Genomic DNA, 16,666 nt, shown 5'->3' on the forward strand with positions numbered 1-16,666 from the left:
ACATTAGCTCTGAAGTTTTAGGGTTAACTCCAAAACAAGAATGCTACAATTAATGCTTATATAATGTGAGACCTGTACATGCATGAACAGGTATGCCCACATATATACACAAACTCACACTAATAAATGGAGATGCTCTGTCACATGAAAATCAAGTCCTTCTCTCAGCAATACACTATTACGTAATATCAATAATACCAATGAGCTTCGTTTTCACTGCTCCGGTGCAACCTTGAGGTGTGCGTGTAGGCACTCCCCCCCCCGTACGGCCCGCAGTGAGTCCACGCCAGGATGCAGCTCTGAGAGCCTATGCCCACCACATTTTCTCAGAAAGCAAAATGGGCTACAACTGTCTCACTTCAGCAAGCAGATTTTGTTCTCTGAATTCCTTATGCAGGACAACCTAAAAAACTCAGTACCACGACTGTCAGCTCTTGAGGGATTTGAGATTTCAGTCTTTATACTCATGCAGTCAATTGCTTAATACTATTGTTCTTTGTGGGGGAAAAAAAATTCCACAGGAGTCTTCACCTTATGTTTGCTTGCTTTCTTTTACAGATTTCACCCAAGCATTAACCAATGCCTGTGCCTACTTGCTTCACCACAGGCTCAGTTAAGTCCAATTAGAGTTGCCAGGAATTTGAACAAACTGAATTGAAGAGTAACTTCAGAAGAGACTAAGCAGCAGTAACATTAACGAGACTGTAAGGCTTATTTGTGTGCATTAATCCGAACTGCTTCTCAAATTTTAGCTGTAAGACGTAGCACTCCACAGCAGCCAGGGCAGCTGCTAACTGAGCACGCTGGGGTTTGTATCAGGACATTTGAAACCAGCCGGGGCGTGTGTGCAGAAAGGCGGCACCGCGTTTTATTCAATGAATACCAGTGGTGTTTGGCCTTCTGCACACAATAGGATGCAAATAAATCAGGGTATGATTTTCAGAAACAGCAAGCATCCCCGGGGAGCCCTCGCTGCTCAGCAACAATGAAAACCATTCCCATCAGTATTATATGTATTGTGTAATAATAGCATATTACTTATATAGGGACTCAATATCTCTGTGATGGATAGGCTATTAAAATGCCAATGGATGGGTCAGAAATACATCAATATTTTAGCTGCACTGGCTATCAACCAAAGGCTATGCTGAGTCATCTGTTTTCTTGTGCTTGAAAAGGCCTGGAGAAAGCTACAGTAAGTGAAAAGTGACCGAAGGGACTTTTGGAAGCAAATTCAAAGCTTGTAGTAAACAGTATTTTCCTTTAAAACAAACAGTTGAGATTGATTCAGGAAAGAAAGAAAACGATGAAAAGAGATCCAGGCAAATTTAAAACAGATATCAGTATCAAAGAAATTAAGGGGAATGATGGGCTGCATCTTTGAGCTTGTACGTACAGCATCAATGTAAAGATATATAAGAATAGCATGTAAATTGTGGCTTGGCAGGGCAGAGGAGTGACCTGCAAGCCGGTGCCCAGCACTCTGCACGTCCCAGTGCTGCCGCACCAGCGTGCTCTGCCTCCTCAGGCCTTCGGCAGTGATAGTCGAATTAACAGCACTCAGCAGAGCGTTTCAGGCAATCTCCTGGAGCTACTGAAGCTTCCAAAAGAAGTCAAAAATAATGGCAGGACAAGAGAAAATGACCTGCTCAAATGAGCTGAATGGTCATCTTATAAACTGAAAACAAAATCATGTCAGTCACGGCAATGAAAGAATGAGAATATCAAATGCGAACAGGAAATAATGTGATGCTGAGGAAAGCCATAGCGAGGCAGAGACATATCCCACCACAAAGGACATCTGTTCGAGATCTTGGCATTATTTAATGGACATCACACTGCTAACAGACTGCAGATATACTCCGCAAGAGCAAGTGCAAACCATGTCGTCATGCATCTGTTATAATGCTAAGACCTTTTGAATGATATTTGTAGTGATATTTGAACAGGTAAACATGCCCTTAAGTCTACAAGTAGGAAAAAGCTAACAGAGAGTTATGAGATGGAAAGGCAAAGATGGTCACGGTACAGCCAGGGTCATAGTACTGTGGGTACTAATGGGCTCTAAAAGAAAAAGTACTCTCCCTTCTCAGGAAAAGTATTTCTGCATGTGTTTAACCTTATCACCATAAAAAACTGCACTGATGTGGAACTGGGGCTTCAGTGTCTGTAGGACTGGGACTCATGGGAATATGTTTATGGCTTACCATGCATACTAATATAGAAATCCCCCCAAAAAAAAAAAACCTGAAAACTTCCTCTCTCCCAAAGCTTTTGTGCTGTTACTATAGACCAAACAGTAAAACTAACACTTCCTTATTCCAAGAAAGTGACATTATTTGATGTCTTGAAACTAATAAAATACTTTTATTTCATATATTAAAGTTACACATTTTTTCTACCATGTATTTTTATACAGTAAAAATGTCAGGTCTTCAGTCTCTAAAAGTATTGCATAATCAATCAACCAGAAACTGCACAGAATTATCATGGCGACTAACCCCTGAAATTAGAACTTGCTTGGAATAATAATTGTACAACATTATTACAACTTTATTCTTCAGTTGTGACCTTCTCCTAATGAACTGGAAGCACAAAACACCTCCTAAGCACTGAGATATAAATGTTTGATTTAAACACAATTGGGATAAATAAGACCTTTCCTAGGTGAGAAAATTGTGATCTGGAATATACAACTGCACTAAAGCAGGTGCTAGAGAGCGATCTCTTGTGGCTGCGTGTCACTGGCTGAATATGATCACCTCGTAACTTAAGAAGTTACTACCTGTCAGCTGAGCTTCTGTAACTCACTTAAGTGCATGCTCTTAGCTCACCACAACTGCAGGCAAAAACATACTAGCTTCCATCTTTATGCACTGAATCCAGTTACGTAGCTTGATAGAGGATAATTTGTTATGCTGCTACAGTATGCTCATAGTCTACGCAACCATCTCACAGCCAGCAGGACTTCACAGGTAATGTCATGTCACTCTCCTGCTTCTTGCTTTTATCATTCTGTATGCGCAAACCCTGAAAGACTAGGAACCAGCTTCTGCTTTCAGATTAACTTAACAGTGGTGTATCACCAGGGACTTTAGGGGAATTTTTTTTCTAATTTATGCTTACGCCACATCAGGCCTTTGAATTTCATATATAAAGAGAAGCGATTTCAATATGTAGATATAATTTTTTTAATATAAAATTGATTGTGAAGGAAACTTAATTACATTTAGCCCATCTGTAGTAGTCAGATTAATTAAATATTTCTCTCTGCACTTATCTCTAATTGTAATGTCAACAGAGCTGTCCTAGTACATGTTATGCTACCATTAAAAAAGAAAAAGAAAATTACTTTTAAAACCTGCAGTGAAATGATGTTAAGTGTCTGCCTTAAATTGACAAATTCAAGGAGATTTAGAGTTAAGACTGCCAACTCTTTCAATAACTCCCTGTTACTGCGGAATACAAAGCATACAAAATCACAATACAGGGCAATTTATATAGAGCCAGTTCTCAGAGTGTATCAGAAAATGTTTTACATACATTATAGGCTAAGCAGGGTTTTTGTGGACAGATTTAAGAGCACGAGTGACTCAGTGGCTCGGCCGGCAGGGAAGAGCAGCAGACAGATGGGAAAGCCTGGGGGAGGCGCGATCCCAGCTGCAGGCACTCGTGTGACAGGGATACGGCCTGGGCCACTGAGCCAAGAAGAGCCGAGTGAGTGGGCAGAGAGATGGTTACTGAGGACTTGGAAATAAGGTGGAAAAGGAAGAAGGATGAGAGAGGGATAAGGCAATTTTGAATGGGATTCAGAAATGAGGAAGCCTCTGCCAAAGGACAGCATGGTCATAGAGCCCACAGGATACAAAATCAGAAAGTCTCAAAATATACCCATAAATGAGGACTCATCACTGAGTCAGAGTGTTTCTATTGAGGTCCCACAGTGACCTCAGTTCTTGGCCCTAAATCAAGCTTATTTTATCAATGACCTAGAAGAAAATACACAATCATTATACTAAGGTTTGACACAATGTTGGGGTGTGAGATCTCACCCAAGATACTGAGATGCTCTGTTAAGTGTGACACAGTCAAATAGTACTTACCTCAATACATCCCAAAGGTAAATTTAAGGACAAAGAATGTAACTGTGCTTGGGCACAGATATATTCACAGTCTGAATGAGAAATCTGCACAGCTCCAAGTATGGGAGCAAGCACACTGTAAGGGATGGCAATAATTAAAAAAGAGGAAAACAATAGTCCTTTTTGACCGCCAGGTAAAGAAGTATTCTTCATCAAAAGAAAAAAAAATTAACTCTCAGAACAATCAGTAAGGATTGCTGTTGCTTTTCTGCCACTAGAAGCTTTAACATAAAGACAGGATATTTTTCCTGAAAGAAATACTCCAGGCCATGTGTTAGAATGAACTGCTAGAAATGAGGCAAACTAATCTGTGCAAGAACTATGTTTTTCCCAGTAGTCCTAAAACATATAAAGCCCTGGAATGAATCAAGGCTACTGAGGGCTGAGGTAGGGAGCACCTAACTGCAGATGCTTTGGTCCAATTGGTGGGAAAGAATGAATGAGTATGTTCGCAGAGGGCTCTGTTTATGGTACTTTCCAAAACTACTTCCGCAGACTTTCTACACTGACTTGCTCAACAGTTGTTCAAGCAGAGGTCCAGATAATTCTAAGTACTGTGCTGTATCCCAAAGGTAACATTAAGAAACAGAAACATCTCTAAATGTATGCTGTATGTTTGCAAATGTATTTGTTTAATATTAATGTAAGGCTAAACTGTGGCTGTATTTTGTCAGGCATGGAGTATTAGGATAGAGGGTTTCTTATTTGGGTCTCGATTGGCTGTTTTTTTCTTTTTAATAGATATTAGAGTTATTTTGAATGTGAGGGAGAGTAGAAAGGAGATAAAATAACATTTAGTAGTGACTATTAAAACATGCTTTTATTGGAAAACACTCAGATACAATAGGGATGGCATAAGCCTATGCACAGATTCTGCCCTCAGGAAAGTCTAACACAAGGGTCTGATCCTGCAACTGTTCACTCACTGCCCTAGTTCAGCTCCAGTCAATGGTATGACTGTCTTGAGTAAACAGGCACAACATCGACATTCTGTGATAAAAAAGAAAACATAAACCAAAACTATATATACAAAAGACACATGTGAATAATAAACAAAGAGACATGAATTATGTATCATACCTCCATCATTGTCCAGGTTATCTCCACACACCATTTCCATGACAACATTACATCCCATGCCACTCCAGCCCACTTGACAAACACAGTGCCATCCGTTCTGGTCAAGAGTGCATCTCCCATTTCCATAGCAGAGCCCTGGGCAGCCATCTATAACAGAAAATGTACAAAAGAAGCCTTCATGAAGGAGTTTCGTTCTCTTCCTTTAAGGTTATAAGTATCCTATAACATTCTTAAAAATAGTATCATACTTCTGGCCTTCAAATTATCACAGCACAATACTTTGCACTCCACTTACATTCTTGGCTAAGTATGCAAAAATCCTCATCCTGGCCCCTCCCTTTGCTTGCCTGGGAAGTCACGTCTCAGTAACAAATTACAATGTTTTAGCATGTGAGATTTTGTGCAGAGGAAAAACTCATCAGTGAGTAAATGTGTAATAAGATATTTAACAGCTTGCTGTGTCCATCTCTCTCTCCCCTGATGGAAAAATATGTTGTATAATACAAGGAAAAGCACATACATATCCAAGGCTTATATCAAAGGTATACACAGAAAATACTGTTTAAATGACAAATTGGCTTTTGTGGGCATACTCCTCCTATATGTTGTAGGGAGGGAGATGATCTTTTTATTTTGTTCATAAAGACTCAGCTGAACAAGAGAAAGCTGATTTGATTCATTCTACAATACAACAATTTTTTCCACAGAAAGAAAATGATTATTTCCTTCCAGTGCCCATTTGCCGTGTCCTTACAATGCTGTACCTGATTCAAACAGGACGAACACTTGCCCTTTGGTGGCTGTGATTCTAGATCAAAACTGGAACAATGATCGCACTGTCCCTGGATTATATGCTTGTAAACTCTGAATCAATAGTAATTTGGATGGTCTCAGCTAGATACCTCGCTCTGTAAGCTTGTAAGAGTGATGGAGAGATTGTCTCTTGGATGTGCACACTCACATCCATCTGCTTGCAGAGTTTGGTGCCAGCTCAGACATTTGTCAAATCCTCACCATATCACACAAGGAGCCAAAGGACTGTGGATAAAGCTGAGCAATAAGCTTAACACTGCAAGTGGCATCCCTTCTAAGAGGGCTCCTTTCTCTTTGCCAGCATGGACTTACAGGAATTGACTGCTCTCCTGTACTTGATAGTGAACATCGACACTTGTGTGTTATCAGCAGGATTTTTTTTTTTTTTTTGATGAAGAAAGAAAAGGACTCAGTCTGCATGTGTCTTTGGCAGCCTCAAGGCATAGGTGCTCCAGAAGGGCCTTGGAAGAGCTGACCAAAGAATGAGAGAGCAGGTACAGCTGGTCTATCAGGTTGTGACCCAAAGACCAGAATGCAGAACATTTCCTGGAAACTTTGCACATCATTTGCCTCCTTCTCACCCTCTGGGCAGTTCATCGATCACAGCTGGACACGGGGAGAGAGGTCCGTCTGGCCCTCTCCTTGGGAAGAGCTGGAGTAGGGAGCCCCATGTTTATGCATGGGAATTCTGGAACTTGCTGCTCTGAAATCGCATGGGCTTGGCAAACACCAGATACACTACAAAACCAATTCTTTGCCTCTTTTAGAGGATTGGGGGAAAGGGCAAGATTTGAGAGTGGTTCTGGGTAAAGGGGATGTTTTTCCATTTCAATTCACTGTCCAGCTGAGTTAATTCATTATTTGAATATGATTATATTTTGCTGCTCTGTGTGGTTATCCTTCCAGATTGTAAGTCTAATCAAATGAGTGCCTAACCTTTTTATTATTATCTAATTCTGAAAATAACAACACAAATAAATGCCCAAGTCTTTGGGGAATTTTGGTTAGTTTGATATTTCTGCTAGGAGCATTTTTGAAAGGGGCAGTGTGCATCATTGCTCCACACAGCATGGCTAGGATGGAGAGGGACTGCTGCCAAGCACAGGGAAGGTAGGTACTCATACTGACATAATCGAGCAGGATCTCAGGCAAGGCACAGAAATCTAATGAGCAGCACCAGGCACAAAACAACATTAAAATTTAACTCTCGGTATCAAACGATTTGAGGAGAACTGCATCACATATAGACCAGACAGTTTTAAAAAATGAGAACTTCTCTATCAAAAGAAACTTACTCCAATTGCAATCAACAAAAATATGAAATATTTTGTTCTCATGGAAGACAGGATCAACAATTTTTTTCCCAGTAAGTCCTCAGCTCTGTCATTATTTTGGAATGATAACCGAGAGCAAAAATCTCATTTACCTAACACAGCATATTAGATATCCACATGAAACATGCTTACGTTGCTACAACTTTGCAAATGAGTTGAGCACACTTTCTGGGCACATTTCTTCTGTATCTCTATGTATATACATATATCTCTATAATCAAACATCTGATCTATTCTGGCAACTTAACAGTACAGAAGCTCAGACAAAGCAGGTAACACAGAACACGCCATTCCCAATACGTTTGTATCTTTTCATTATTCTTTGCAATGCTGATATGAAAAACTTACCTCGAACAGCATCTAAGTAGTGAGCTTAAAAAAGAAAAGAACAAAACTGAGATCGATTTAATTTCTGTACCAAAATAAAAATACAGAAATCATTTGCTTATGGTTTGCCACCTGTTGGTTAGAGATAAACTGTCTCCCTCTTATTACTGTTAGGTCTACTGCTACTACTATGATCAAAACACATTGCTTATGTGTTGTACTCCATTCAAACACAAGGATGCGATGGACAGCTTGGGCCATACCTGGTAGTGCCTACAATGTGAATAACAATGACTGAGGAAAAAAGCTCTATTTTCACTTTATTATTCAAGCTCTATTTTCATCTTATTATTATTTTGGTCCTTTCTGGATTCACTACACAGAGCCTTTTGAAAATTAGGCCCGTCTTTCTCAACAAATCTAATTCTAGAATTAACAAATATAATTCAGTAAATTCTAGAGTCAGTGAATGAATTATCTTAAAACGATCAAGATAAAGATAAAACATTCTACTTTTTCTCAAGCAGCAAGCAGGAAAGCTTATGCTGCTTACCTCTGAAAATTAGATACCTGACTCTTTCATGCAATTAAAATGTTTATGAATAATATTGCTCTGGGAAATTAATAATGACATTTTAGAGAGAACCACTATAAGACTTCACAAAAAAGTGTCGTATTTCATTAAGTAATGTACTTGGAAAAGAAAAGCTGAAAGCTTTAACTTATTAGGAATATTAGAAGCTAGCTACAAAAAAACATCTCTAGCAATAAGTAAAATATGTAAATCCTCAGACACAAAGGCAAAAGAATTAATGCAAGAATTACTTAAGCAGAGTAATAGTTTCGTCCTCTCACAACTTCTATTACTTAAATACGAGCATTTTTTTTTCTTTTTTGTCCATGACTCAAAGTTCATATATGAGCATAACCCAGATATTTGTTACAACCTAGATACCTTTGTATGGTTTTTTTTCTGCAATTAATGCATCAGTGCTATTTCTTATAAACAGAAAGCTGCACTGAGTTGCCATTCTGCGGGACAAACAGGGTGCATCATCACTGGAGAGGCACCTTTTCACACCTGGCCTGATTCTGTGTCTCTGGTTTTTCAAAATGACTTGAATCTGACTAATGGCTATAGCAGATGTTTGTATAACAGGTTCAGATCTTATTTATTTTATTTCTAGGGGTACAAAAGCCTTACCGATGGTGCAGTGGTCCCCTTCCCATCCAGGGCTGCACTCACACTTCCCGTCTTTGCACTGGCCATGCTCAGCACAGTGAGAGTGGCAGGTACGTTCTTCACAGGTTGGTCCTACCCAGCCTTCTTCGCACTGGCATATCCCTCTTGAACAAACGCCGTGGCTGCCGCAGTCCAGGGTGCAGAGCTCTACACAGGATTACAAAAATGGATAAAGTGAAAAGGCAATTTCATACTGGATACAGACTTTGCATTGACAATAAACATAACCACTTCCAGACTAGTGCCACTCATCAACTGGATCAAATACCGGGTTATATCACCCACTTGAGACCTTGCCCAATCTGACTGCTTCCGTCTTTAGCAGTTATTTGCAAGATCATCTGTTTGTTTGGGCTGGGCACTGCAGATGATAGCTTTGCATATGGTAGGGCAATGGGTCCAAAACAGACCAGCAGTGATGCAAAGAAGTCCATTTCTTTTGACTGATTTCAGCCGAGGCCTTCGAGCAACTGCATGCCATACCCAGTCCCAGGGCGCACTGGCTCGCTTCTGGAATCTACTGTAAATGCAAATATTGTGGGTGGGCTGAGACAAAGAACAAAGTGGCATGTTAAATACACAACACCAAAACAGTCTGTGAGATATTCAGTGCTTTGTAGTGATGGTAATGGCATTCACTTCCAGTAAGAAGAGTCAACAGGAAGGGAATACTGGAAAGAATAGCAAGCAACCCACTGTCATGGTAGTATACAACATTACATGCCATATAGGCCACGCAGATCTCCCTAGTTCAAAAATGGCTTTCAAAGATAAAAACTTTTTTTCTCCCCCCTCCTGACCCTCATGAGCCAACTGCTAAAAACCCATAAAAACCACTTCAGGAAGACAGGAGTACTTCTATCATTTCACTCGGAACAATTTCTCTACCTGGACATTGTAGAGCTCCGCTTAGCGTGAAGCGGAATGAAAGTCCTGAATTGTTCCAATACATCACAATATGCCAATTGCAATTCTACTTCTACTTAGACTAAAGTTGCTCTGTGAAAAGAATGGCTTCATTATAAAAGGGTTCTATATAATTTAAATTTATTTGGAATAATTAGTGTCAGGAGACAGAATTTGCTTATTATTCTGCAATTAACCTGCCACAGAAATGTTTCCTCCTTCTTCCTCTCAGAAAGTAGCTGATAGTACTATGAGTGTAAGCCAAGTAACCATGTCTGTTCTGATTTAAAATGCCAGGGTTACATATTTAGTAGCAGAAAGATTTTTCCCTTGACAGATTTTAAACAATGATCATTTGTATCTCGGAACTATTGTACATAAACATTCCTGAAAGCATCTGTACTGACAAACACTGTCACTGTACATACCAAGAAAAGTTTATAAAGTTCGAATCGAAATCCTATCGATTCCAACCATTATAACATGAAGAAAAAAGCAGCAGAGATATGTAACTACCCAGTGACATCATGGGGTATCTGGGGTCTGTCTTGAGTCAGGTTCTAGCTGTTATTTTCATTAATAAACTAGGTGATGGCTCAGAGTTTAAATGTATAGAATTTGTGAGTGAAAAACTAGAAGAGAAGGGTCAAACTCAAAATTACCCTCAGAAGCTGAGGACTTGGTTAAAAACCTCAGTAAAAAAAGCCACAATAAAATTCAGTAAAAGCAACTATGAAGTACTACACTGAGGAAAGGAAAATAAACTACATAAAAAATGACTAATTTCATTATTCAGCCAGGAACTTGTGTTATATTGGAGCACAAGATAATTATCTGATGATATTCCCCCAAAAGAGTAAATTATACCCTCTTTTGTATATAAGACAAGGAAGGAGACTGCTCGGCTACACTCTACTACAAAGACGCCCCAAATGAAAAACTGTGCCCAGTCTGGGGCATCAGCCTTTAGAAAGGCTTGACTGCTGCCCACTGACCACGTTATTAATATAATGCTTCATGCCTTGGATTGCCTGCCTGCAGGTACCAGGAGGGATTTTGCATCACTTGGCTTGGCTTTTTTGTTTTGTTACTTGTTTGTTCCTTGGAAACCTGGGAGTTGGCTCACAGAGCAGGGGGAGGACTTGCTCTGTCGTTTCAAAACCATTCACATACTCCCTTCTCCTCAGATGAGGAGGTAACTCATCCCCAGATCTGGGATCACAGAAGAATCCTCTCCCCACCCCAGGCCAGACCAGCAGAGGATGATTGCAATTATTTTTGCTTACCTTTATAGCATGGACTAACTCCTGAGAATTAAATCGAACAAATTACCTGCTACTTCAAGGATTTAGGCTGTTTGAGGAACGCCTTTGATCTCTCCTGATCCCCCTCTAGTTCATTATAATTATAGCTTTTGGTATTTCACTATAAGTGGAAAAGATTGTTGAGCAGATTTAAGAAATAGTCTGTGGCCTACACTATGTGGGGCTATGTGGAGTAGACGGTTTTGGACCATTCTGGATTAAGTGTCCTCTACACAGCTTTTTGCAGTTGTGGGACTGGTTTAGCTCAAGTAATGCCAAAACTTCTGGGAATATTCAAGACATCAGTATACAAAACTTTACTCAGAACTTAACTTCAAGCTGGAAAGTCTGAAGTGGGGAAAGACAGTGACAGAGAGGGCTTTCCTATCTTTTTAGCAGCTCTAGCAGCTTCCTCCACTTCTCTAATTTCAAATAAATCTCAGAGAACCAGCTGCGGAAAACCTTGAACACATTCCCATACAGTATGCCTGCCTCACCTCTGCCCACCTTCCTAGCAGAGTTTAATCTTGACACTTTCGTCTTCTAAGGAGAAACAAAAGAAATATGCATTATGGAGTGGAAGGGAATGTGGACATACCCCTGCTCTGGTGGGAAGAGGAGACTGTACAGATGTGGCGCATATTATTATTTTATAACCCAGGGAATGAAATGTTTGAAATTTTTTCATCATTTTTTCTCCATGTTTCACACAAGGAATAAAATGTTTAATCACTATTTAAACCCATGAAGTCAATCAGATTAATGAAGTAGAGCCAAAAGACTTCCTATCTCTTTAACAGTATCATAGGCCAGTCAGTACACAGTCTTTAACCACAAGGCTCATTTTGCTTATTCTATTTTGTCACATAGGATTAGACACAGCCAAGCAAATTTTCCTTTTTTAGCCTATAGGAACACAGTGGCTTCATCTATCCCAACTAGACTGACTTGGAAAGACAACACGGTGGCACAAATTCTGGATGACAAACTGGTTCTCTGTGATAGGAAACGTGAGATTAATTGTCCTGTTCCCCGTTATTCCACTTTTACACCTAATCTCTGCTAGTGAGTCAGAGCACAGTAACCACGTACCAGTATCTGCATAAGAAGTATTACAAGAGGAGAGCCTGACCTGATTTGAATCAGCATAATTTGGTTTTAGTCAATCCAGTAATGCGAATTTATACTAGGTGATAATCTGGCCCATCCTTTTGTTGCTAGACAAGTGGATATAATTAGCTACACTGGAAGAATTTACCAAAACAAGAGAATTTAATGTATCATTGACATTACAGGAGAGCTTCTCAAGAATGTTTTGTAGATAACCAAAGGAGAAATACTTAGCTGTATCTGAACTTTACATACATAATGCCATATAGTGAGACACGCATGCAGAATTTTGGAACAATAAGTTATTTCAGCAAAACTTCACAGTCATCTATATTTTACCTACAATAGAGAAGACACCACAGTACAATATTCACCCAGAAGGTTATTATTTTTATTAATGTGACTCTTTAGAAAGTGTTACCTAATGAAGTTATTGCTGGACATAACTATGACCCTAGCACATTTCAGTGAACTGGCAATTCAATGCACATAGTATAAATTAAGGAATGAGAAAACTGTAAGGAAGGCACCTGAAGAGTCAAACAGTCCATCGCTCTGCACTGAGGCACAGTAAATAACCCTGCACGGTCCCTGACGGACCTCTGTCAATCCCATTCCTGGAGGCCTCCAGTGAAGAAATGCCAGAACAAGCTCACCTAGTCCTTGCCTTTCCTTCCCCCCCCCAGCCCCCCAAATATCTAATCTAAATCTTCTTTGATGCAAATCAAGCACAGTGTTTAGCCCGGATAAATGCTTCCATAAGGAGGCAGATGTAATGAAGCCTGGTTTCTTGGTTTGGACGAGGCATTTCCCTGAGTTACCCCAGTTGTCCAGCTGCTCAGTTCACTCTCATTCTGTGGCCACTGAGGCCAATCTGGAGATTTACATTTGCTTCAAAGATGTAATATGAGACTTCAGAAATGCTGGCTACAGTATTAATGTAGTCTCGTGCCAAGCAAATCCAAGGGCAATTCTTAAGATTCTCCCCAGACTTCTGTTTTCATGCCAAGCAAGTGAACTCAAGCCTAACATCATCCTATTTATGCTGTGGTAGTACACACAACTAATCCACTGCTAATTCAAACAACTAAGATTAGAAAAAAAAATTATCTGTTCAGGTTGTGCAGTTTTTAATGCAAAACAATTCCTTAGTTCTTCCTGTGGATAAACAAATACAGAGAAACCAGCACAGTAGGGAGTCCCATTAGCACTAGCATTTGCACTGTGTCTCCACAGCAGACGTGACAAAAGGAGATATTCTGAGTGGATGGTGACCAAATGAGATGGGAAGCAATATAATAACTTGAAATAGATTAATGGCTTCTGACGAGGCTGAGGTGGTAAAAGGTCAGACAGCAATGAAATCAGGCATCAAGCAACTCTTCTGTGAAACGGAGATCCTCCTCCTCCCACCGCCGCAGGTGCTGGTGGGCTCAGAAGCACCCCAACGCAGCGGGTGCGCCAAGGAGCCAGAGCAGCCAAGCAGCAGTTTTGGGGCTGGGCAGATGCAGGAGCTGAGCCAGCCGAAGAGCTCCCCTCCGCCGTGAAGTGCGATCGGGCTCCCCTCCTCGCCACCTGCCTCCTGGCTGAGCGGTCCCTGTCTGCAGCAACGGAGGGCAGCTGGCTCACGTCACGAGCCGGGCAGGCAATTATTCACTGTATTTTTCTGGTTTAGTACCTGAAAGCTTGCTGAGGACACAGGTGAGCTTCACGCACAGGGCAGGGGAGGAGATGGAGACCCAGCAGGATGGGGCCTGGCCTGTTCAGGAGCCCCGAGCTCTTGCATCAGACAAGACTACAAAGCACACGAGCAAGGGGGAGGTGACTTATTTAAGACAAGGAAGGAGGCAGATGACAGTTTGGATCAGAAAATTTGAGTCTGGGGGATAACACATCACTAGCCTCTAGTTAAGCTGTTGCAATAATGTTCATTCATTCGCACAACGTATAGCACAACACACGTAATTAGTGAAGCCCCGCAATTGTGCGTGTGCTTAGGCTTGTGGACTTGCATAAAAGCAATCGCCTCTCTCCCACTCCTCCATGGCACAGGTCGGTGGGATACGCTCCTGCCCAGCTGCCCCCGGCGCTCCGGGCAGGTCTCGCGCGCTCGTGGCGGAGGTGGCTTGAAGGCTGCTCCGCGGCCAAGAGAGCAGGTCCTCAGCCAGCGAGACTTCTCCTGCTCCAGCGACGCCAGCTGAATCACCCTGACTTACAGGAGTCGAAGGCCTGTCTCAGGGTTTGCATGTGTACACTTTGCAAGCAAAACAAGGTTCTCTAAGCAGAGGGCTCCTTATTTAAAAAAAGCCCTAGGCTGTGCAGACTCACTGCGAGCAATGTGCTGACAAATTGCTGGGAGCTGGCCTCAGCCAAACCCTGCCATTTCTTATAGACTTTCACAAAATATATCAAATACAAAATTCAGATTCCTCAGATGTAAACCAAGTAATGAATAAGAGACTTAAAAAATGTTCAACTCAAGCTGTCTAGACTCTTTAGTGATATGTCCTTAATTCTGAATGTTCATTAATTTTACTGGAAGGCGGCAAATGTGAGTTGGGAAGCATTATTTGTACGTATTTTTGAAAAGGAGACAAATACATTGATCGTTCCTGAGCTAATCTAAAAAGCATTAAAAATTCACTCCATACTCTTCATTTTAATTACCTAAGTCAACACTGAGTCCTTTTAAATGTGTTTTATAATAAGTTTCTACTTATGTAATATGAAAAGGGAAATTAAAGCTAAATATTTTATAATTTGTAATAATAAGGGAAGATTTTAATGTTAATTTAACATGTTTCAGGAATAACTCTTAGAAAATCAAGTCAAGAATACAAAAATATGTGTAAACAAAAGTGGTCAAATAATCGTAATATGAAAACACTTTCATTTTACTTTTCTTCACATTCAAATGGTGAGTCGTGCAACAGTCTAAACCCTTAAGCATCATATTCATAACTTGGCTATCCATTTTTTAATAAGTGGATTTCCATAAAGATTAGAAATTAATCTAAGCTGACTTTCACTCAATATGTTTAACTTCTGGAGGCAGCAAAAAATCACCTATCTAGGCCTAATAAAGAAAGTTTTTTCAATTTAAATATACATTGCATTTAATAAGCTTGCATGATAATTTCAACAGTGTTCCTGAGCTTTTTTAAATTACCTTCCTGCTGTGTCCTGGAGACAACTCTGCTCTAGCTTTCATTTTTGGCAACTGACTTTATTAATACAATATTTTACATCGTAAAAAAGTTCAAAAATGTAAAGTTGAAAATTCACAGTCCAAAAGCACTTGAGCTACTTTTTTCAGTAAAACCTAATGGAAAGTTGGCCCCACTAGAGAAGGTTACCTGGCAGAATGCAGCACAAAGACTTAAAACCAAGCTTTGCAAGTCTGTAATAGAAAAGGTGTTATTTTTATGGTATAGCTTATACCATTTTCCCGATTTAAACAAGCTCTTCTGGCAATCTGGTTGTTCCAACTGCATCTAATCTGGGCTTCTCCTGACAGAGTTACAGCATGCCAGTTAGGTGCACAACTTTGTACTTTCTTAGCCAACCACAACTATACTAACAAACTTTTTAGCTAAGGACCTCAAGGCTATAGGCAGTGTAAAAGGCATTCTTTCTATTTGTTCTTTCCTATTTTCATGGACAGATTAGATACCCTTATTTCATAATAGGACATGAAGGAGAGACGGGTAAGGAAAAGAAAAAGCATAGCAAAGGTAGTAATCAGTCTGTTTAAGCCATAGGTATTTCATTTTTACTGAAGGAGAAAAGTGAGGTTAGTTTATCTAATTCAGAACTTTGGTAGCAACATATAATTGGAGCTCACACATAAAAACTAGGTCGTCATTCTCACCAAAACCTAATACCCTAGACTACACTCAGCTGAAACATGAGAATTTTATTATTGTCTAGGAACACATTTTTACTGAGTATCATTTCTAATTTTTTAATAATACAACTGTAATTCCAGTCCCACTAAATATTTCCTTTCTTCTATTGGTAAGTATGTTTGTAGGTAACATGGTGAATCAGTGTAAAACCAAGAAACTGAAAGCTAAACTCTTTCTGCCAGAGGCAAGGCAGAAGAATTACAAGGGGGTATGTGAGCATCCAACAGCACCTGCTCTTCAAGCCAGAGCAGGAAATTGCAGGGACTCAGAAGTGTCTGCAAAACATGACTTCTGAAGTCTTAGGCTGTCAGCTGTTGATGTCTGTGAACATACTTCCTCTGGCAAACCGAAATGAGCTTCCTGCAGGCAACATGCAGTAAAGGTACGCTCCCAAATTGCAGATAAACTCCAAACGATTCCAGCTACATATTCTATCTTTCACACCATCAAGCAACACTCAATGGCAAAAAGCTATAGAACTTTATACCAAATTTGGTAC

General features: G+C 40.2%; 1 protein-coding gene across 1 annotated transcript in view; it reads right to left on the bottom strand.

Annotated features, from left to right (window-relative positions):
* TENM1 (teneurin transmembrane protein 1) overlaps window positions 1-16,666 on the bottom strand; it is a 250,817-nt gene that overhangs the window by 91,959 nt on the left and 142,192 nt on the right. The window contains exons 11-12 of the mRNA XM_067304283.1: window positions 8,901-9,086; window positions 5,223-5,369 (exon numbers count right to left, since the gene is read on the bottom strand). Coding sequence (XP_067160384.1) covers window positions 5,223-5,369; window positions 8,901-9,086 — 333 coding nt within the window. The remainder of the gene's footprint in view (window positions 1-5,222; window positions 5,370-8,900; window positions 9,087-16,666) is intronic.

The sequence above is a fragment of the Apteryx mantelli genome, chromosome 13, assembly GCF_036417845.1.
Source record: "Apteryx mantelli isolate bAptMan1 chromosome 13, bAptMan1.hap1, whole genome shotgun sequence".
Classification (NCBI taxonomy): Eukaryota; Metazoa; Chordata; class Aves; order Apterygiformes; family Apterygidae; genus Apteryx; species Apteryx mantelli.